The 22,959-nt window shown below is 39.0% G+C and overlaps 1 protein-coding gene across 1 annotated transcript; it reads right to left on the bottom strand.

Moving 5' to 3' along the window:
- Positions 1 to 1,667: 1,667 nt before the first annotated feature.
- Positions 1,668 to 22,294, bottom strand: LOC139720978 (uncharacterized). The gene is made up of 11 exons (XM_071632309.1): positions 22,123 to 22,294; positions 19,977 to 20,084; positions 17,347 to 17,442; positions 16,383 to 16,806; positions 15,260 to 15,397; positions 12,320 to 12,438; positions 10,871 to 11,075; positions 9,822 to 9,983; positions 8,644 to 8,767; positions 6,037 to 6,149; positions 1,668 to 4,236 (listed from the first exon to the last, which is right to left on the bottom strand). Exons 1-11 carry the CDS (start codon positions 22,158 to 22,160, stop codon positions 4,144 to 4,146), a joined length of 1,620 nt encoding a protein of 539 aa, XP_071488410.1. The 5' UTR covers positions 22,161 to 22,294; the 3' UTR covers positions 1,668 to 4,143.
- Positions 22,295 to 22,959: the final 665 nt, after the last annotated feature.

Raw genomic sequence — 22,959 nt, forward strand, 5'->3', positions numbered from 1 at the left:
CCACAATGCAGATAAGTGTATAGCAGACCATGATTAATTTATTGCAAGATATAAAGTGCATTTGCAACATGAACATCCCCTGCAAATATTCATGCATTCATGCATAACTAAGCAATATTATGAACTTGGATATACATGTGTAGATCTACGTGAAAATTTTGTGAACAACATGGCTATTCAAGAAAACAAAGAAGCAGTATCAATGATATCTGAATAAGTATGGGGAGGAGTTCCCATGTTTAGGACCCAGCAGAGTTAGTGAATATTATGCCCATTGTTCCATTTGTGGTGTTGATTTTGTCATTAGTCATGTTGGAAGTGGTGACTGTATGAAATACATCAACTCAGCTAAGCAGTGAAAAACAGTTACAACTGTACAGGGAATACCGAAGTTGACTTCATTTTCAAACTTTTCTCAGACTCAGGATTTCAGTGTCATTAATGCTGAAGTATTGTTTCCAAACTTTGTTGGAGAACATAATTTGCCTTTTACTGTAGCTGACCACATTGGCCCCTTGCTTCGTAAGATGTTTCCCACAACCCAATAGCTAAAGATTTCCATTCAGGACAGACAATGACAAAATCCATCATCCAAATCTAGCCAGAGACAGTTAAAAGGAGATCACAGGAGCTATGCAAAATGGGCCATTACAGTTTAGCAACCGATGAAAGCAGTGATATGGATGATGTAAAACTTTACCTTCTTGTTGTGCTATATTTTGACAACTCCCAGGGCGTAGTGTCTACTAATTTACTTTGTATGCCAGAGTGCAGAGAGTCAACTGCAGTGCAGATTTTTCAAGTGCCAGATGAAGAGCTCAAGAAGAGAAGTATCTCATAAATGGGAAAACTGTCTGTCATTTGGGGCAGATAATGCAAATGTTATGCAGGGTCTTAAATCTGGCATGGCCTGACATCTTCTGAAAGTAAACCCAGATATGTATATCATTGGATGTGCCTGCCACCTGTTGCACTTGGCTGCCGAGAAGACTGAACGAGAGCTACCCGTCCATGTGGAAGAAACTTTGATAGACATAATACTTCTATCCAGACAAAAGCAGCAAACAAAGGCCATCCTGAAGGACTTTCCGAGTGTGCATAACACAGAAATCTGAAAAATCCCGAAACATGTCAGCACAAGATGACTATCTCTGAAGATTTGCATTGACAGGTTTCTTATGATGTGACCAGCATTAACTGCTTTCTTCAAGAGTGAATTGCAGCAGGGTGGTGAAAAGCAAACAACAAAGAAGAGGAAGGCTTGTAAAGATACTCAGTGTCTAGTCATGACGAAATGCATGAAAATGGGACAGACTTCCATTACCACAACATCATCCAAGCCAAAATCAGCAGAAGTAGCTGTCCTGAAGCCATCGGTCACACAGTCTGCTCACCCAGTATCATCAGCAGCAGGACAGAAACACATTGGCTCCACCACAGAAGTATCACAGAAAAGTGTTTCAACAAGTTCTTGGCCGGCTCATCCATCTAAGACTACACAAAACCTGTTGTTGAGTGGATCTTCAACATCTCCCAGCTTCTTCAAACAGTTTAAAATCCCAACTTTGAAGTTTACCCAAGAGAAGGTTGGTACTCAGGTAGCATCATCTAAACTGAAATCAGCAGCAGCAGATGTCCAAAAACCATCAGTCTTGCAGCCTGCTCAGCAAAAATCATCACTAGCAGGACAGAATCCCCAATCCTCTACCTAAAGAGTTTCAGCAAATTCTTAACCAGCCCTTTCATCCAAAACAAAACCAAAGCCTTTGAGTGGGTCTTCCCCTTGTCAAAGGCTCTTCAAAGAGGTCAACTTCAAAACCTACCCATCAGAAGACTGCTGTAGGCAGTTACTGGCCAATCAAGACTTGAAAAAAAATGTCTAGTTTTGAATGATGAATCAACCACATTGTACTGCTTGTTTCTAAGTGCTGTCCTGCCTGTATTTGATGAAGCAAATCTCCTCCTGCAGAACTGTGAGCCATGTATCCACATTCTTCACCAAATACTGTGGTCCACTGTAAGAACATTCACGGCTTAATTTGTAAAGCCTGCATCAACCATGGAGTATCCTCTGCTTCAAGTGCCATATACAAGTAATGATCACCAGAGAGCAGATGATGAACTGTTTATTGGTCATTCTGCCAGAGAATTTCTCATAGACCACTAAGAAATAGACAGAGTCCTGTTTTTCTGCAAGGTCAGGGCCTTCTACATCCGTGCATTAGAGTACATGATTTCAAAGTTTCCCCTGTCAGATTATCTCTCGCAGCATGCTGAAGTAGCTGATATTAGGAAGAGAGAAATGATGAAATTTTCATCTGTGAAGTATTTTGCACAGAGAATGCAGTGCCTTGGCCTCAACACAGCTGACAATATAGATGAACTGGAGAAGGAGTTCATTTCCTACCAATTGGAGAAGTTTCCACAGGAAATCTCAAATTGTCAGAGAGTGGACAAACAGTGGAATCTCACAGGGAACATGGTGGACTCATCCCTGAAGAAGAAATACCCTCATCTCACAACACTCATGAAAGCAGTCCTTGGTGTCTTTCACAGTAACGCAGATCGTGAAAGGATATTCAGTTTGGTCACCAAGACTAAAACCCAAATGAGGTCCAGCACGACAACAAAAACTCTAAGTGACTTAATTGTGCAGAAGCAATTCATGCTCCCAAAGAACACTGTGTGCTATGAATAAAAGTACTCAGTGCTATGAATAAAAGTACTCAACTGCACTTTTGCAAAAGTGCAAAAGCAGGCTGTATCAGAAGCACAAACAGGGGAAAGTGCAGGTGATGAGGGTGCAGGTGGTTCAGCTGAATAGGCCATTACACAGCAGACTTCAGTGACAAGCTACATTTAAAGGTGGGTATGATTTACTTTTATAGTCAATGTGCATACAAATATAACACGAGAACTTGAATTTCCATGTTCTCAGGTCGATATTTTGACTAAAATAATGTCGCACACCATATTCTGAATTTTTATTAAAAATTCTGAATTTTTCGGGAAAGTATACTGAATTTTGAACATCAAATGTTTGGAGGTCTGGTTGCAATACTGCTGTCTCCATCAGCACAAGGACCTCTCATTGGTTGGGAGAGTCATGGCCTACAGATCATTACTGCCACACTCAGGACAACAAGCTGCAGGATCATCATGAACATTGTACAATGTTATGCTCCAAGAAACAATGGAGAGGATGCAGAAAAGGAGTTTTATCAGAAGCTAGATAGTGAAGGACAGAAGAATAGATGAAAAGAGCACTTTGAAGAGCCACTGAGCAGGGTTGTTAGACAAGATACAACTGATATTTCACCAGCTGATAATTTCATTATTTTATAACAAGAAAATTCTCAAAGTCCTGCCTATCTCATTTTAATACAGTTTACACATAGCAAGAGGCAAGGACAACTTTAGAAGATTCTGGAAAACCCAACTCCTGGTTAAGTTGTTTCATATTTAGCATGAGTGAACATGAGCTGCAAAAGACAAACAACGGTACTGTAATGTGAGTTGCTAGGATGCTATGTACACGTATTGAACACTAACAAGTTCAGAGATTCTCAAGATGGAGTTGGTGTGAGTTGTGAACATGACAGCAATACTGTTTTTATGGATCTCTATAATGTATTCTTCTATATCCCTACACCCGTTCTGATTATAAACAGATGATGCATGATAGTGACTTAATTCCAAGATTGGTTTTTGGCTACACTGATGTAAGGCATACACTGCAAACATTTCTACATGAGGTAAGTCAGAAAGGCTTTGGCTCACAGTCAAGCCTCTATAATTACGTCAATAATAAAGCTTTTATTCACTCCCACTTTCATTAGCTGGTGAATACATCTACTTCATGGAGCTCACCTCTGTTACATGATAAAGAGCTTTGTATCACTCTGCCCTCAACACAGATGACAGCCATGTAAAGTCATGATTAGAGCTGCCACAATAGAACCAAGCTACGTGGGAGCATTTCTGATGTCACAGCATTCTGTAGAAGTGGTCATAGGCTTGCATGAAGACCCTGGTGAGGTCTGGATGCCGTCCCTTCCAGATGTGTAGAAAGTTTCATTTATCCTCCAGAGAAATCAGTTGGAATTGAGGCCTTTGTGAGTACGTCCCAACTTGCATGGTCAGTCAGATGTGGTCAAGCTGGACTTCATACTCATCCACTTCAGCCATGTCCTGGTCAAGGTGTGCAGTCAGTTCATCTAACACCACATCTATAGCCTGTATGGTAAAACAAACATACAGTGGGTCACAGCATCTATTATCATCCACATAGTGAAACATCTGTAAACATTCTCTTATCAAAACAGTCTTGACCTCTCCTTTCAAAACTCTGGGAGGCTACTCCATCGACCTATTTCCTACCAGAACCAAAAGTTGATTCCAGTCAAAATATATAACGTTCACCAAATGAAAATCCATGATAATTGTATGAAGACTTTATGATCTGTGGTTATTCTTTTAATACCTTGATTTAAACAATCAGCTGGCACTACCTTGATACAAAACTTAACATGCCATATTCACAACTCTTCAATTTGTGATCAGAATTTGTTCTCTCTTTTCTTCTTTTGATTCACATGTTACTGGCTAAGTAATGTGACTGAATTCAGAAATCTGAATATTGGTTAAAAGTATGTGACAATGGTGCAGGAGTGGACTTCTGGAATTTTTTCACAGAAGATAAATACCATGCTGAACCTCTGAAAATTTTTCACATTTTTGGCTCAAAGTTGAGTAGTATACAAATGTTGACTGCTCATGAGGATGATGGTGGAAATTATCATTCCCAAGGTGCTTTTCATACACACCCTTCTATCACCCCGAGGCGTTAGCCGAGGGGGGATAGAAGGGTCAGTATGAAAAGCACCGAGGGAGTGATAATTTCCACCACCATCTGAATACAGAGCAGTTGATATTTGTTTTATATACCTCATCATTTAAGACTAGGTCTAACTAGTAACTAGCTTTGTCAAGATCTGGGGCTAGTCAAATTATGAGGTACAGTAGTCGATTCTAGGCCTAGCCCCAGTTACAGGCCACAGCGCTCGCTTGCATGGTTTTCATACATTTCGTAGACTACCCAGTACTCACACGGCCTTCTGCGAGCTCCTGCATAATATCTTGAAAGAAGATTACAGTACTAGTATGTTATTATCCAGCTTCCCGTCGCTCATTTTTTAATTTCTAACATTGTATGTTGTCTCTGCTTCGGGATCCTATGAATCCTAAAGACAAGTAGACTGTCTACTAGTAACTGCTCCAAATCCTCCGGTTCCGCGCATTCAACTCACTTCAAATTACGGAGCTCGGAGTCGGAGGAGCACTCGCCATGCCATGTTAAAACATGCCTGCTGTGCGCTAACTAGCTAGTGTGATGATTGTGCATGTGTTGTATATAAGTATACGATGTGCGTATTACAGTGAACATCCTTGGGGGGGGGGGTGCGGAACCCTCGCGCAAAGTCTATGTGTACTTGTTATGTGTGCAAAAGTTGCGGAGGGTTTACAAATTCTATCACGAGGGTTTTGACTTTTTATCACGAGGGTTTTGCCTTACTATCACGAGGGTTTATTACGACGGAACTACACCTTGTCACATGATATACTTTTGACCAATCAGTTGTAAGAATCTCACTTATGAGGTATATAAAATGTTTTGTAAGGAGAACATTAATGTCAAACACTTTAAGCTAAAAATACTAACACTCATACATCACTATATAAAGTGACACTTCCAAGGTAATTGGGGCAGTGAGAGTTTTATGTACAACTAGTTGATCATAATCTATACAATGATATAAAAAGGTGTCATTATACAAACAGAATCATTTTGTAATCAAAGACAACATTAATAATATTTCATTGCTTCCATTCAGACAGGCATTCCTGCGGTAAAAGAAAACAACAACAAGAATAAGATCAAACCCTAAACTTGCATAAAGTTTTGCCCACAACATGTTTAAAAATATTTCCTTTAGTTTAATGACAGGCTGAGTGAAGTAGTTGAGCGAATCTTACCACATTGGTGCAGATCTTCTCATGGAAGCGTTTGAGTGGCAGACACTCCTCCGTCACATTTCTTCTCTTGACCAGCTCTAGCTGCAGACCCAGGACTTGGTCTAAGAGGAGAGCTGGGGTGGAGAGATGAACAACAACTGGCTTAGTGTTCTCAACTTGAGATTCCTTGGTGAGATAAGAATCCACAAAGACATTCCTCTGCTTAAATTCAGAGTTGAGTGTTTGAACTTACACCTTGCAACATGTACATGTTCACACACACATAAACACAAACACAAACAATAGATGATTAGAGCAAAGTACTATAACCTGGCATTCAAACGTCAATCATCCAAAACAAATGTTGTCTCTTTTGATAACCAACTTCTCGAAAGCCTTTGACCACATCGACTATACAATCGCAGTCAAACACTTACTAAAAATGAGAGTCCCTCCGTATTATGTGTTACTGGATCAGTGACTTCCTCGTAAACAGAAAAGCAGGCGGTTTGATACAGCGGAATGCTCTCTGATTGGTCCTTCATACATGCCAGCAACCGGAAGGGAACCAAACTTGGACTAATCATCTTTCCAGCAGTGATCAACTCTGCCCTGGCCACTAATGATGAAAACATCTGGCGAATTCAAATACATTGATGGTCTTACCATAACAGATCTTACTTATCAACGAACCATCGACACTTCCAAATGCTTTGCATGAACTTCACACGTGGGCTACAAACAACATGTGTTTAAACCAAAAAATTATGCATGCATGAACGTCTGCTTTTCAAGACAAAATCCTGATCGTCTCCCACTTTCTTGTTGACCAATATCACCATCAATCAGTGTACCACAGTCAAACTCCTTGGTGTGTTCATACAGGCAGATCTGAAGTGGGATACGCATATTACTTCCAATGATGAAACATGCAAACAGTCATCTATTCATGACTCTGAAACTGAAATAACATTCTTTGGCAAATGATGACCTAGTAACCATTTCAAATCCTTCGTCCACCCGATCACCAAGTACGTCACTCCAGTCTGGACTGGAAGCATCACCAAACAGCAGTGCAACGATTTAGAACACATCCAGAAGCAGGTGTGTCACAAAACTTTCCGACCCGACTATACTTGTTACAGTGAAGCCCTGCAGCAATGCAAACTGGACTTGCTGGAAAGCAGGCGAACTGAACTCTGTGTATCCTTCACAAAGAATATACAGTCCTCTGTTCTCTGTGACCTGCTACCTACATGTATGTGTAAAGAGACAACTAATAGGTATAACCCCAGAAATTCAAGGAGACCAGAATTAAAATGTAAAACTGAACGATTCAGGAAAAGTCCCTTGCCATACCTAACAAGACTCATGAATACACATTATTTTTTAATGGTGACAATACATTGTATTTATGAAAAGAACTCTGGATAGTGAATTATGTATTCCAAATTCAAATGGATGAACACTGTTCTTAATTGCCGTCAATATGTTATCTTAATTGTGTCCATATCATGCCAAGTTTTATCTATTTATGCGCAACTTTTTTAAATTCTTCTATATTATCTATCTAAATTGCTTTTAGTGGTAATGTAGACATCTGTGGTTATGATTATTTTGGGGAACTGAGGAAACTCCCTCTTTTTTCTTGTTTTTTGGTTTTGTTTTAATGAGCAGCTCATGCACTGGCCATGTTTACGGTTGCCAAGCTGAATGTGTATGTATAAAAGTATGACCCCGTGAATGCACATCTGTGTGTGTGTGTGTGTGTGCTAGTGTGTGTACATGCTTGTACACATACACATGTGCGTGTGTGTAAAGCCCCCTATTATGTGTTCATGTGCACACGCCCACATTATGTGTGTGTACTCCATTAGAGCTAAATGATTATAAAGAGATGGTGCACGCGTCATGTCAGCTTGCGTGTACGCGAGTTATAAATACTTATTTGTATATAATAACACCCTTTCGTGAATGTCTGGGTTATGCAATGCAATGCAGAGTGTATAAATGCATATTAATTATGTTTGTTAGAGTGTATGTAAATATGTGATGCATGTGCCAAGTGTATGTCAATATGCAGGTGTATGCTGTGTGTGAGGGGGAAAAGTGTTGAGTGTCTTCATGTGTATAATCATATCTGTATACAATTTGTATTATATGAATCTATTAATGTCCTTCGCTTTTAGATGTTATATCTGTATTTTGCAAATTGAGCTGTAAAATTTACATGTTATCATATGTAAGTTATGTTGTTTTACAATGTTAGTTATTTTATAAGCAAATTTTATGTGATACTGATATGTTGTGTCCCTATGTAAACTACTTCAATTCAGCCTGCCGGCGACTACAGTGGTTGATTTTAAACCATTAATGAAATAAAATGACATAAATTCAAATGACATTTTTGTGAATTTAGAGAGGAGCCATGATTCTTAGAAGCAAGCTGCATGTGAAAGTTTTTGTCTACACACTCCAGTACATGTAGTATACACACAATTTTCTCATGGTCAACAATTTCATTCACAAAAGTTTCATGTTGTGAATATTTTTGGTTTTACAGTATATCATCTTCAAGTTGGAAATTGATAACTTTTCGAAATGAGATAGGAGTAGACCACTACTTACAGTCAAGGAAGAGGTCAAGGTACTCCTCACTGCTCCAGACTTGCTGGTTTGGAAGTACTCTGGATGACATCAGATTCTCAAAGAGCATCAAGTCAAGGAGAAAGTCATCTGCTAGCTTCCACACCTGTTGTCAGGATCAAATACAATATGCACAGCATTATGGGTAGCTGACACACATGTTGCCTGGGTCAAATTGCACTATAGCATTATAAGTAGCTGTCATTGTATGTAGCTTTCATGGAGCTGTTAGCCCATATATACGTTTACACCATGTTCCTGACAGCCACAGCAGATCCATTTGCCTGAAACAAAGTGCACCATGGGCAGGTGGGATATTCTCCTTTTTCTCTCTCTCTCTCTGTATTCTAATATTGTTACAAGGGTATCCTCACAGACGCTGTTCTCACAGCATCTGGTCAGGACAGATTACACGTAATTCTCATTGTGTCCCACAATGGACCACTTCCAAGTGTTATGTTTTGTTGTCATGTTTTCTTGCATTCACCCAGTTTTTTTACTACTAGGTTTCTCATCAGCGCCCTGTCTGCTATGCATCTATGACAATCACGGCATGTCACATTTGCCCATCCTGTCCCCCTGCGTTGTTTCACGTCCATCCCATATTGTCCATGGTGGTTTGAAACATGATTGCTGTGCCTGCCAGGAACAAGGTGTAAACGTGGCATGACAAAAATCAAACCACAGCAGACAGGCTGCCACAGTAATTAATCATGCAAGATGTTTGCACTTTGCAGGGTGTTGTCGCAATCATATTCATTTGAGTGATATAAAGGCACTCTGTATCATAACTTGGCATGGAATACTGGGCATAGTTAAAAGATAATGAGATAAACAAACAATGCACCCATGACTTGTGATAATTGTCTAGTACATGTAGGTAGCTCTTTGTGAATCATCACAACTAAATAATGTAAATTACATCCTGTACATCAAAAAGTTATGGTGATAACATGATGATATAACTTGTATGAAATTGAAGTTGTTAAACTTTATGAATATATCAAACTGTGATTTCCAAGGAACACTCTCTATAATGATGGTGACAATGACACTTGTAATCTTCATTATCATCCGTCTCCTTCATTTCACCATCCTTGCATCCACTCTCACTATCTAACCTGTGGAAGATAGTGTTGAATTAAGGAATAGCAGCAAACCTGTTCTTCATCACGCAGCCTCTCCTCTGGGCTCCTGGGTAGCATTGATCTGCCAGCTGTGAAGCTATCCTCCATGAAGTCACTGGCTACATGCTCTATCTCCTCATCAATCAATTCTTCGAACACAGATAGCACACTTTCTTCGTACACAGCTTCGTCAATCTGAAAAGTAATTATCAGGTAAATGACATCAGAGGAATTAATAAATCTTAATTAGTTAGTGTGATAGCATGCACATTGTCTTAAAATGAAAAGGATCAAAACTACCTTTGCTGACATATGTGACAGTTTTCAATATACATTAAATGTAAAACTAAAGGTTAGAAGGGGGAAGGTCTCACTTAAGATCCTGGCTACATTATTTATCACAAGCTGGCATCAGTCTATTTTGCACCATATGCAATTATCTGAAGTACATAGCAGATGACAACTAGGGTGAGATGGAGTGTATTTCCATTCCACAATCTTATTAAAACATGTATACATTGAAAACCATACAAATCCAAAATCATGGAGTCAAAAGGGGCCAGAGTTTTGATCCCAGCAGAATTTTGTCAGGGGCAAAGTAACAAACTTAAAGGGTAAGCAGACACATATACACGTATGAACTACAGACATAGAACAAAATAATATGCCCCATCAAATTCAATAGAAAATGAACACAAATTTATGAGCCATTCAAAATTCCTATTTTCTACCCAACATAAATCTGAGAATTCATTGTTTGTGCCTGCCCTTGGGCCTGCAGCACTGAATATAAGGATGTGCTGTGGTGTAGTGGCAAAGACCACAGGTTCTTAATTAAGATTCAAGTCTGTTGGAAGTGAGAGTATCATCCTTTGACAGGGCATTTAATCTTCATCAGCTGGTCCTTTGGAGGAGACACTTCAGCCACTTTAAAGCATTTAATTGTTCTTGTAGTGTCCATGAAAGCTAATCTTGTTTTCCAGTCATATAGCATCTTTGGTGGTACATTTGTTTGGCTGAAATTTGAGTTCTATCTGACCATTTTATATGACTAGAATGCAAACAAAAAACTTGCTACATACAATATCTGGGAGGAGTTCTGAGATGATGGCACTGCATATCTCATTGAAGCCTGCCACCACGTCTTTCTGGATGAAGTACTCTGATACCAGCTCAGAAATGCATTCTGGGACCACGAGGGCAATCTCTTCCTGAACAACATCTCTCAGGAGTTCCCTAGCAACTGGCTTGTACAGTGAAGGTGTTGACGAAACCATCCCCCAGAAACTAGAAATCATACAAACACAGAATACTTCATCTCTAGCATAAATGTCCTGGTTAAATAGCACTCGCATTTGTGTGATATGCAATACAGTAACAGAGTCGGCACCGTGATGCAATTAGTTCTGTTTCGATAAGGCATGCTCTGTTTATATAAAGGATTGCACCAGTTAGCAAGCAAATTATATGTGAGACCAAATACACAGACAAAATATTGTAAACTCCTAGTCTTATTCTAATTGTTGAAAGGCCCTATGTCCTTTCCTTTACTAAAGAAGGAATATTTCAAATTGCTGAACAATTAGTAATTCTTGTTTTTAAGTGAAGTTGCAAAATGGAAAGAAAGGAGTATTGTGAATGCCACCCCCTAAAACATCTACAGCTATGATATTTTTAACATTGTTGCACAATTATGAAGATCTGAAGGGACTGAATGTCCATTCATTCTTTCACAAAGCACCCACTAAGCACTTTATGAAGACCTAATTGAGTATTTCTCTTTTATATGTCAACAAGTAGCATGGAATGCAGTTCCTTTATGCCTTTACCAAAAAAAAAAAACTTTTAGCCAACCATGTTATTCGTCCTTAAAGAAATCACCTTTGACGTAGCTCATCACCAGCAGTTTTGTTTTGTGAGTCAAAATGTGTTTGTGTGTGTGTATTTACACATAATAAATACGTTGCAGGTGACATTGTGGACATGAGTAATACAACATGTATAAAAATGACTGCTGTTTTCAGGTGTTTATTGGGTGCGAATTTGGATGACTGGTTGACACTGTTGGAGTAATATGTTTCACATCTTTGGAACAATTTCACTCACCTTTACAGTGGTATGTTAATTTCATATCTTAACATCTTTCTATGTGGGGTCAACACTCCACCAACACTCAGTATGGCATGCATTGAACCCTTTCTGTGACACACTGATTTAAGACAGAATAAATGAGCCAATACCTTCAAGGAAGTCTATCAAATAGGCAATGAATTTATGCACCAACTTAGTAAAAACACATAACAGTACAGTTGTAGAATGCTTTATATGCTTTCTAGATGATGCAAATTTCATGTTATACTAGCGGTCATATTTACTAGTACAGTATGCACATTGTATTTTTTTTAATCACATTTTATCATAAGCAAAAACAATGCAGTCAGATTCAATGTGTCATGTTGACAAACCATTTAGTGAAAATGACAGAAATATCAAATATCATTATCACAAGTGTAGAATAGAAAACTGCTTACTCTTTACTTGCTGCTCTGAGCTCTATATAGGAGATGTCTACAAGATGTTCATGTACAACTTCTTCCAGGATCTCTCTTCCTGCATCCAGGACTGGTATGGACAGCTGCCTCTCAATATCCTACAAATCAAATGCACATGTAGGAAAATTATCAGATTAATTCACTGCTTCATGCACATTTCACCTAAATTTAGCATCTTCGGGTACTATTTCTTCTGAGATTTTTCCTATTTCTGCTTGCCCTTGAAAAGTTACATTTGAAAACTATTGGGGGAGAGAGTTTGTGTCATTGAAACAAATAAATTAAACAAATTTGAATACCAAACAGCATTTACTAATTGGACAATCACGAGACTGTTTAAACACAGAACTCACACCTAAATCAGTCATTACCGGTACCTGATGCTCTGGGACAATTTAATGAAGTTCTTGCAGTAATGATAACTTATATGATACCAAAGCATGAATACCTTTTCAAAGAAAAGTGACTTGGTACAGTACAATAAGTTGAATTGCTGGTGTGCAACATTTGATACATTATCTGTCACACTTTCTGTACTCATACTTGAGTGTGTTTTTATTCACTAACATGTCACATATGTTGACCATCAAGATTACATCCAAGACGGCACATTGTGACTGCAAGAATCCAACAATACAGCATGCCACAGAAATGACAAAATGAATACAAGAGTGAGTTATGGGGAATCAGTGTAAATGAGTATGAATAAATCAAGAAACATGCACATACACACAAAAAACGTACACTGGCGGCAATACCACTTTCTGTACAAACTAAGATCCCTTCGTCCCATTGCTGATTCCTGCCATATTTTGTCAAAATCAAATACTGTATACGCCAATATTTTCGCGTACAGATATTTTCGCGAATCACAGTATCAGTGGCATTTTCGCGTGTTGTTAAATTCGCGATTGATAGTAGTAGTAGGGTCTACTGCCAAGCCCGAGAAACACGTTCAAACACTTGCCAACGTACTCGTAACGTTTTTCCATTTGCATTGTGACTTTCCAAACATGAAAATAGAAACGACATAGTAGAAGATTGATAAAATGAAACAATTACGGCATTCACAAGTACTCAGTACCTACCAAATGTTGTAACAAATAGACGACAAAGTTTCAGAGCTGCGCTAGCGCTAGCAAAAATTTTACATGCAACCTGTGTGTATCGCTGTACACAAGTGTCGCGCTAACTACACCTAGCTGCGCACACAGCGTCTGGTCGGGCTACATGCATCCCTAGGCCTCACCCGTGTACCCAACCACGTCGAGCCGGTGTTCGTTTGCGTAGGGTAATGAAGCATGGAGATTGCACATTTTAATGCACGTTTAGCATACTGCACTTCCACAATCGGTCGCACTGTAGCGTACGTACTAGTAATATAGTATGTGTACGTACTGGCCGATGTAACAGCCGCGTTCTGGTCCGGCCAGCGTTGGATGCATTTTGTCATAAATTTGCACATAAGGTATGACGGGGTAATATTTTCGCGTGTCTTTAATTTCGCGATCAGCCCGAAGCTCGCGAAATTCGCGAAAATAAAACCCTCGCGAAAATAACAGCGTATACAGTAACCAGTTTTCAAGAGGAAGATGAAAAGCAGAAAAGTTTACATGTGATGGAGGAAGAGACAACTTATTAGGCACCTCACATGATGATACCAGACGGTGAATAACTGCATTAGCTCAATTGAGCCACTCTGTTCAAGTGAGCTAAAAATCATAAGATTCAGACATGCATACATGAAAAAAATAGAAATGTCGCTATGGTGACTGGTATGCCTCCGCCATAATGCATGGTTCTCCTAACAGGTCTATAGTACATGTGGACAATGTGTGATTACATTTTCACAAAATTGGCAAAATATTAAAATGACAAGTTTGCCACAAATGTGTTAATGTTCACCTTCCTTGACCTAGGTTTAATTGGATGAGTAGGAGAGCATGTATTTGGAGATTTAAAAACTTTAACTTGACTTTGATCCATTCATAAGTTTATGCACTGAGTAATTTTCAAGGTATGGAGAAAAAGTGCAATATCTGTATTGAATTGTAAATTGTTGCCATTTTCATCTGGCCTTTGACCCTAAAATTCATATTAAGATAATCAATGTCAGGCAGAACATGCAAAAATATGTAGTAAGTTTCAAGATAACTTGAACCCTTTCCTAGATATGGAGGAAGCAGTTAGTTGAGCACTTTCACTTTGACCTTTTGACCATTGAGGCAAAAAAAAAGGAGAAAAAAATCTTAACAGAGAATCTCTATTGGGTTATACATGCATACACCAAGTGTAAAAAAAAAATAATCCTGCTGGCATTGCATAAATATGAGGGAAATAGTAAAATTTTGAAGTGTTGCCCTTGACCTTTGACCCCTGACCTTTGACCCCATGAACCCTAAATTCTCTAGATAATCACTGCCAGTCAGTACATGTATATATACTATGTTCCATGAAGATACCTTGAACAATTTCCAAGGTACAGAGAAAAAAGTGAAATGTTAACATTTTTACTTGACCTTTGACCTTTGACTTCATGACCCCAACTTTCACCAGAGAATTTTAATTGGGTAATACATGTCTACATTAAGTTTCAATAAAATATCTTCAGGCAATGCATAGATATGGAGGAAATAGTGAAATTTTACATATTTGACCTTGACCTTTTGACCTTTGACCTTGAGCATGTGCACCCAAAAGTTGATAGGCACATCTTTACCCCCTAATACACATACATGCCAAGTTTTATTAGGATACCTCAAAAGGTTTTTTAGTTACGCTTGCCACAAAATTCATTACGGACGGACGGACAACCCGAATACATAATGCCTCCGGCACCACTTCGTGGCAGAGGCATAGAAAATTGATAAAGATATAACTAAACAGAGCAAATCCTACGTAGTGGCCAAGGCTTCATACCCTCTCCTCCCTAAGCTGTGTCAGTACATCTAGAGCCACCTCTAAAACCAGGTCATCCTGAAGACAGCTGGTCAGGAAGTATTCTAGGAATGTCCTGGCTGACAGCTCATCCTGCATGAAGGCAACAACACTTGATACCTGCAAAACAAAGGGAAATAACTCTTGATTGTTGTTGCTGTTGTGTTTAAGAGGCACATCATTCACATTTGAAATTTGACTCATCTTCATCGCATCAAATATTTTACATAAGAATAATATAGGACTGATGATAAGTCTCTCATCAAACTTGATAGAGAGAGAGAGAGAGTAATTGAGACAAGGTAGCTATATGACAGAAACCTGGAAATCACTGTTCATTTGTCATATACAATCACATTGGCGCATGACCTGTTTTGCTGTCATGTACATATAAGTCTGAATATCCACCATCCTTTGTATCTTCCAAGATTTTTTATGTGTTAATTTAAGAAAAAAGTGGGGGGGGGGCAACAAAAATCTTTATTTTCACCTTTAAAACTAAATAGATTTGGCTTACTGGTTTATCTGGGTTCACACCAACACACAAACACACCAACACACACACACACACACACACACACACACACACACACACACACACACACACACACACAATGTTGTATTACAAATCTGTCTACATTTGCTCAGCTTTCATATAATCACATCTAGATTAGCAGGTATGTGTTTGTTTTGTTTCAAACCAACCGTGACTACATTAAAGGGACTGTACAGTACTGGTTGAGGTGAGGATTCAGGTTTATAACATTTTTTGGTGAGATAATGAGAAACCTCTCACAAAGTATGAAAGAGCATGTAATTTCAAGAAGGATTCAACATCTATTTGATGAAAATTGGCCTTGAAATGGCTGGGACATCCAAAAAAGCGATCCTTATAAAATTGACGGGCCACAACTTTTATTAGGATCTCTTTGTTTTACCTTGTTTTTAGATATCTCAGTCATTTCAAAACTGATTTCATTCAATAAACTTTTGATTCCCCTTAGAATTGTGCGCTCTTTATATGTTGCAAAACGGTACAAGCTGAATCCTCACTTCTGCCAGTACTGTACAGTGCCTTTAAAGTCCAAACATTTAATTATTTTACCTGAGCAGTTTGCACAGGGACCCTGACCAATTCTCTGCCACCAAAGACATTGTCATACTCCACCAGTCTAGGCCCATCTCTGAGACTATCATGGTCTTGGTATCGCTCTCTTTCTATCCCCATGATCTTCATATGATTTGCATGGATCACACTTTGTATATCAGTCTCAAGGTTGGCACTTCCCATCCTCACATAGTACTTCTTCCCTCTCTTCTGGACTTCTCTACCCTCAGGGTTAACTTGTCGCCCAGTGTACTGGTCCCACGCTGGCACATAAGTATTTGGTGAGGTGAGGGTTCGGTGGATTGTTCCATTTCTGATCTCATACGGTGAGGCTGGTTGTGATTGAGTGAGTTGTGGCTCTTGAGTCCCAGGTAAGTCAGAATTGAAGCTGTCCAGGCTGAGTGTATCATCTGAGGGCGGTCTGAAACCAATGGGACACATTCAAGTGCATGGTTATGACAGTGAGAGCCAGTGTGTAAGGCTATGAGCATTTGGATGGATGTCCACATCATTTTATGGATGCCCTTATCTTTTATAGATGTTAAGATCATTTCCAAGTGAGAGACAACAATGAAAAATGAAAGCATTTCCACCTATGGTAATGAGACTAGTCTGAGAATCAATGTTTTGCAAGCACATACCATTCATTCATTCACTGAACAAGCAGATTCTGGTTATGCAAATTTATCAAAAAGCTGGGAAATAGCACAAAGGATGAATAACAATCACATTGTAATTGTGCATCCTTTCTAACAATAAAACAACACATTAAATTTCACATGACCTTTTCCTTCATCACTTTAACTCTTGACTCCGTTTGATGGATGGAATACAATTGAACAAAGGGAGGAATGGATGCATACACAATCACTCTATTTCTTATGCCTCTGCATTAGTGATCTTCACGTCACAGAAATGATGTATAAATAGAGACGGGCTTTGGGCATACATGTACTCTAACCTGTGTGATGACAGTGGTGGGACCCTTGAGAAGTGACTTCCTCTCAGTTCTGGAGATGACCATGGCTGATGACTTGTCCCTTGAGGGCTGTCCAGTCTGCATTGGTCAGAAGAAATGATACTGCTGGTATTGTTGCAAATAATGGTCGTGGCAACACACAAATTATCCCCCCCCAAAAAAAATCCTTTTCATCATTACCATTATCATAATCATCAGCAGCATCACCGTAATCAATTTTGAGGCATTACTTTTATATGATAGCACCAATTCACAGGATTCCTAAAGGGGTATCTCACTGAGCGGCGAACGTTTGCGAACGTAGCGAATTTGGGAATTCGCCAGGGTTCGTAAACGGTTGCAAAAGGTTCGTTAACATTCGCAAGAAAGTTCGCAAACGGTTTTTATTGTCGCAAACAGTTTTTCTTGTCGCAAAGAAATTTTGAACATGTTCAAAATTTCTTTGCGAACCTTTGCGAATTTGTATTTTCGCTAACAGTTGCAAACATTCGCAAACATTCGCAAAACACTCGTAAGAATTCGCAAACGGTCGTAATACGGTGTCGATAACATTTTTATATGATTCGCCACTGCTAGCGAACAAGTAACCACATGGTTCCTATATAAAAGCTTCTGAAACAGACAAGGTTCCACTCTAAGAAAGTTCTTGAAGCTCTTGACATCTCCATCATGATTGTAATTGCTTCAAAAGCTTTTCATATTGACTAAAGTCTGTCCTCTGCAACAAGCACTCTCTGACTCTCTTTCTTTTCTTCTTCCTTTCTTGTTTTTCTTTATTTTATTTCTCTTATGCTGCACAACTCTCTAAAAAAGAAAGAGTGAAAATGTTCATTCTTGAAGGAGTGAATTACAGAAAAGAGTGAGTTTTGAGTGGAATTGGAGTGAATTTTGAGTGAAAATATCTATTTTCACTCATTTTGGAGTGACCTCAGGGATCACTCGAAAATCTTGGAGTGATCCCTGAGGTCACTCAAAAATGAGTGAAAATGAACATTTTCACTCCAAAATCACTCTAATTTCACTTGAAACTCACTCTTTTCTGTTATTCACTTCTTCAAGAGTGAACATTTTCACTCTTTCTTTTTTAGAGAGAATAGCTGTAGCAGCAGCCTGACAAAGCAGCTCTTCAAGGATAGCAACACCTTGAGCCTCTTCTTGGCAGAAATTTATTTCCATATCCTGGAAATCCATCTTGAACGGTTGTCACAAGAGATCTGAATTCAGTGGAAGGTTTTATGTCGTTTTATGGGTCTTACTATACACAATCGCCTGGTACTTTTCTAGGTCCAAGAACATTCGCAAAATTGTCGCAAAGGATTTGCAAACAGTTGCTAATATTTGCAGCTAACATTTGCAAAATTGTCGCTAACATTTGCAAAATTGTCGCTAACATTTGCTAACATTCGCTAATAGTCGCCACCTGTGTTCGCAAACACTTTCGCAAACATTCGCTAAAGTGTTGCTAATTGTCGCTAAACATCGCTAAAAGTCGCTAACTGTCGCTAATGGCAGAAGCGAACTTTGATTTTTCGCAAACATTCTTCAGAAAAGTTGGCGAATCTCAAATTCGCTACGTTCGCAAACGTTCGCCGCTCAGTGAGATACCAGCTTTAGGAGCTAATTTTCAGATACATGAGTAACTTACATTGTATACCATGTGATATCTCATACAATGGATGCGATGAGGAGGACAATGCTTCTTATTAAATCTTTAATTAACTTATCTCAGCAAAGCCAAGTTGGAAGTTTGGCCAGACAGCCAACAACACAAAACATATAATTTCATAACCAAATAGACATTGATCATGGCACTACAGTTTATGTCATACAAACGTAGGGCTTGGGAATCCCTGAATTGGTCAGTTATTTAAGAGTTTGGTCAGAATCCACATTCGTGCATAATTTAAATGTCTCCTTCTTGGAGACCAAAAAAAAAATAGAAAAAAAAAAGGAAATCATACCGAAAGTTATCATTTTTCTTGAGCACTAGAATTAGAATGGATCTTGTCGTCATTTGTCCCCTTCATTTCAATATTGATGGGACCAATTGTCCTTTGAGACTCGATTGTTTATCTTCTTGATTTCTTTTTGCTTTTATTCCTGTATTTGTGAGGTAATGAACCAGAACTTTATGATGGCATATGAAAGAATCTACTTTATTAGGTCTGGATTTGTTTGTAAATTCTCACAGATGATCAATGCAATCAGCAACTTCTAAATCATAATAATACAAATTATTCTGATATTGTTACATGCTACATTAATGTTTTTCATATCAGTTCCCAAAATCACTTCAAATGAACAGTTGAATGGCTGCTAATCAAAGAAAATACAAACTACAGTGAGATGATTTGAACAACTGTACACACACTTTTACTTTACTGTTGAAAGGCCACACTGACATTTGACTTACAAATATACCATTGTTTGAAGTACAGATCTTTAAAGCACTGACCTCTGCATTCAAGGTCCACACATAATTGTTCCTTCACATACATGTACAACTACATGTATGAAAAAAAAACCTGTTCAGCTGCTACTGCTTCTGATATATGTATCCTCTTTTATTACGGCTCATACCATGTCAATCATTGCAGATAATACAGTCTCACCTTGGTAATGGATTGGGGGGCACAGTCCTCCTTCTGCTTGAGATGTCACCTTCCTTTTCTTTCTCTTTTCTACCTGTTAGTGACTGTCTCTCACGGGCTCTCCGCAATCTGTATGAAATCACAAAAGTGGAAAGAATTTCTTTTCATTAACACATATATATGTATGTTTAACTCTCTCATTAGTAACATCAATTTACAATTAACACTGCTAACACTTCATTGACACATAGACAACTAGTTTTAAGAACATGTAATTTATCTTTTGTTCTCTTAGAAATACATTACACACTCATTTCACTGTCAGAACAAGGTGAAGAAAATTACTGACAGATTCTATGGACTATGGTTTCTAATAAAATATGCACAATAGTCTAGAACCTATGTACATGTACACTGATTGTGATCAGACAACACGTAAAGTTCATGGCACTAATGTCCTTTTGTATATATGTACTTATTTTCAATTACTCACTTAAGTTTGAACCAAATCGGTCTCTGGGAAGCGTCAATATCATCATTAAATTTCATGTCTTTGCTTAAAACAAGTCACTCTTGGTGAGCAAATTTGTGGTGTATGCTGCCTGCACAATCTGAAAGAGAAGCCAGCCATCTAATATTATGTGACAAATCTTTTAAGGAACCGGGAGCAAAGGATCAATTTCAAATGATTCATAGCAAGTCGAAGAAAGTCAGCTGAGAAATGCAGATTCCTAGATCACACAAGACCACATACAAATGATAGGCAGGGTACAGCAGCGTCACTGCCATGGAATGTGAGCTGGGCTGGGAAATGCTGCAACTGCGACACAGGGCAGGACCCATCAATACATTCTGTGCTCAAGGCACTTGCGGGATGCCTATCTGTCCCAGCACAAAAACCCCTACGTCCAGTCCAAAAGGGTTCTCTGGAAGTCACCTTCTACAAGCTTCATCCCAATCGCCACAAATAAAAACTGCTACAAGTACCAGTACTCATTTATACCAAGGACCATCACAGAGTAGAATGCACTGTCATCAGCAGTCACAGACATCGCAAACAAGGATACTTTCGAAACAGCTGTCCTCTACCACATTCAAGAGCAAAACAATTAGCTTCTGACTTCTAACATCAGCGCATCTCCTGTCCCAGTTGGCCCCTGCATAGGGGTGTTGGACAGTACCCCTGAAGAAGAAGACAGACACACATTACAAACATGTGTGCAATTCTCATTCTATGCCTTCTCATGACAATAACCGACTTCTTACAACTTGCCACAATCGTTGCACATTGCTTTTTAGCTCAGTGGCGAGTTCCTTTTTGCATAATATTAGACAACTTACTAACCTGCTAACTTCAGTTCTAGATTGTGCATGCAGCATCCACTACACTGTCACTGGCATTTCTCATAAAGAGCGAGTTTGTTTTGAGCGAAGACTTGAAAGCCAACATCGATATTGGGTTCAATTCTAACTGGACTTGGAAAAGGCTTTTTAAGTATATTTGGTGCAGTTTGGTTCAGTGGAATTTGATTTTGAGATACCATAGTTACGGGTAAACTTGGCCTAGCGGGTAAAGTCAGCCCCCAGCGCGCGCATTACAAGTAGTTGAACTGCGCGCTGGGGGCCGACTTTACCCATAACTATGGACAATGGTACTTGTAATGTATAACGTTAGACGATACAAGCTCATTGCCTCAGTAGAACACGTCTAGAATCTTGGCCTACTTCAAGTAGATACTCTAAACTTAGTTAATTTGATAACTTACTGCTATCTACTAGTACTAGGCATTGCTAGGCTAGAGGGTCTAGATAATCTATGACATTTAAAATGCATAGCTGCACCTAACCCCGGCTCCTTGTACACAGCTTTCGAGTTCGGCGTTCGGGCCGGGCTGATAGTGATGATGGTCACACTACTAAAGTCACAGTTAAGCTGCACCAAACAAAATCTAATTCCTAGCTAACAAATTGCTGCCTCCAAATAACTTACACAAGTACAAACTTATATTCCTTGAATCGGAATTTAATGGACCATCCACATTCTTTTTCGTTTTCTTGCTATTTTGCAAGTCTTCACACTTAACGTTTGTCGTTAGTTCAACTCTAGTCTACAAACATTAACCTGATAACATCAAAATGTACGAATGGGACTGAAAATAGTAAATACCTCTCTTGAAGTTGTGCCCATGTTTGCTCCTGTGACATGTCTGCAGTCGGATTGGACGTGAAAACTACGAGATAAATAATGTCACGGATATCATATATAACACGTGACAGGTGATGCAAGTCGTGAACAACACAGAATAGACCTAGATTCTACGCTACACCTGTTTCTCCAGCCAGGTCGACCTCGCCTCGGCACAGTAGCAGCTAACATGAGCAGCGCTTTACCGTATATGAGAGTCATAATTTGCGTTGCGTCGGAGCGATGTCGCCAAGACCACCAACCTCTTATCTGTCAACCTCACTGGTCAACCCGCTAGCTGTGCATGTCGCACACTGAATAATGTGCACCAGCTCCACACTGTCAGCAGTAGTACGTCTTCTACGGTGTCGTCACTCATTGATCTGACAGGCAATCAGACTCTGATAAATATCGAGAAAGGGACTGGTTGGTATATTGAAGATAAGCAGATTTTCACCGAAGTCGAAAGAGATTGCATTTTTATTGCATGCCAATCAGTTTTCTTTTACAATATGAATTGAAAATAGGAAGTAACATTTACTAGTATAAAATGTACTTTTAATGTTCGCGTTTTTAATTATATGATACTCGTACAAAGTTGAGGGGACTTGGCTACCCACATGTGAAGAAGAAGAAGATTGATTAAGAACAGGACTGATGAAATCTTAAGCCTACCAATTTCATCTCGTGAAAATGAATTTGAGATTCCTAATGATGACACGTGCAAATTGTTCATACCATCACCTTGGTGCCAGGAGTGATGCGATATATAGGGGTAAGTAAGAACACAGCGACAATCCACCTACTGCTTAATTACTT

Source organism: Diadema antillarum, unplaced genomic scaffold, assembly GCF_040938485.1.
Source record: "Diadema antillarum isolate AM-2024a unplaced genomic scaffold, OU_Dant_1.0 scf00000136, whole genome shotgun sequence".
Classification (NCBI taxonomy): domain Eukaryota; kingdom Metazoa; phylum Echinodermata; class Echinoidea; order Diadematoida; family Diadematidae; genus Diadema; species Diadema antillarum.

Bases quoted from the DNA above. Each gene is read 5' to 3' on its own strand.
- LOC139720978 (XM_071632309.1), bottom strand. From the start codon at position 22,160: ATGTCACAGGAGCAAACATGGGCACAACTTCAAGAGAG. The intron at 20,085-22,122 runs GTATTTACTATT...GATTTCATACAG, and splicing joins TGGGCACAACTTCAAGAGAG to ATTGCGGAGAGCCCGTGAGA. The intron at 15,398-16,382 runs GTAAAATAATTA...TTTGTTTTGCAG, and splicing joins TCCCTGTGCAAACTGCTCAG to GTATCAAGTGTTGTTGCCTT.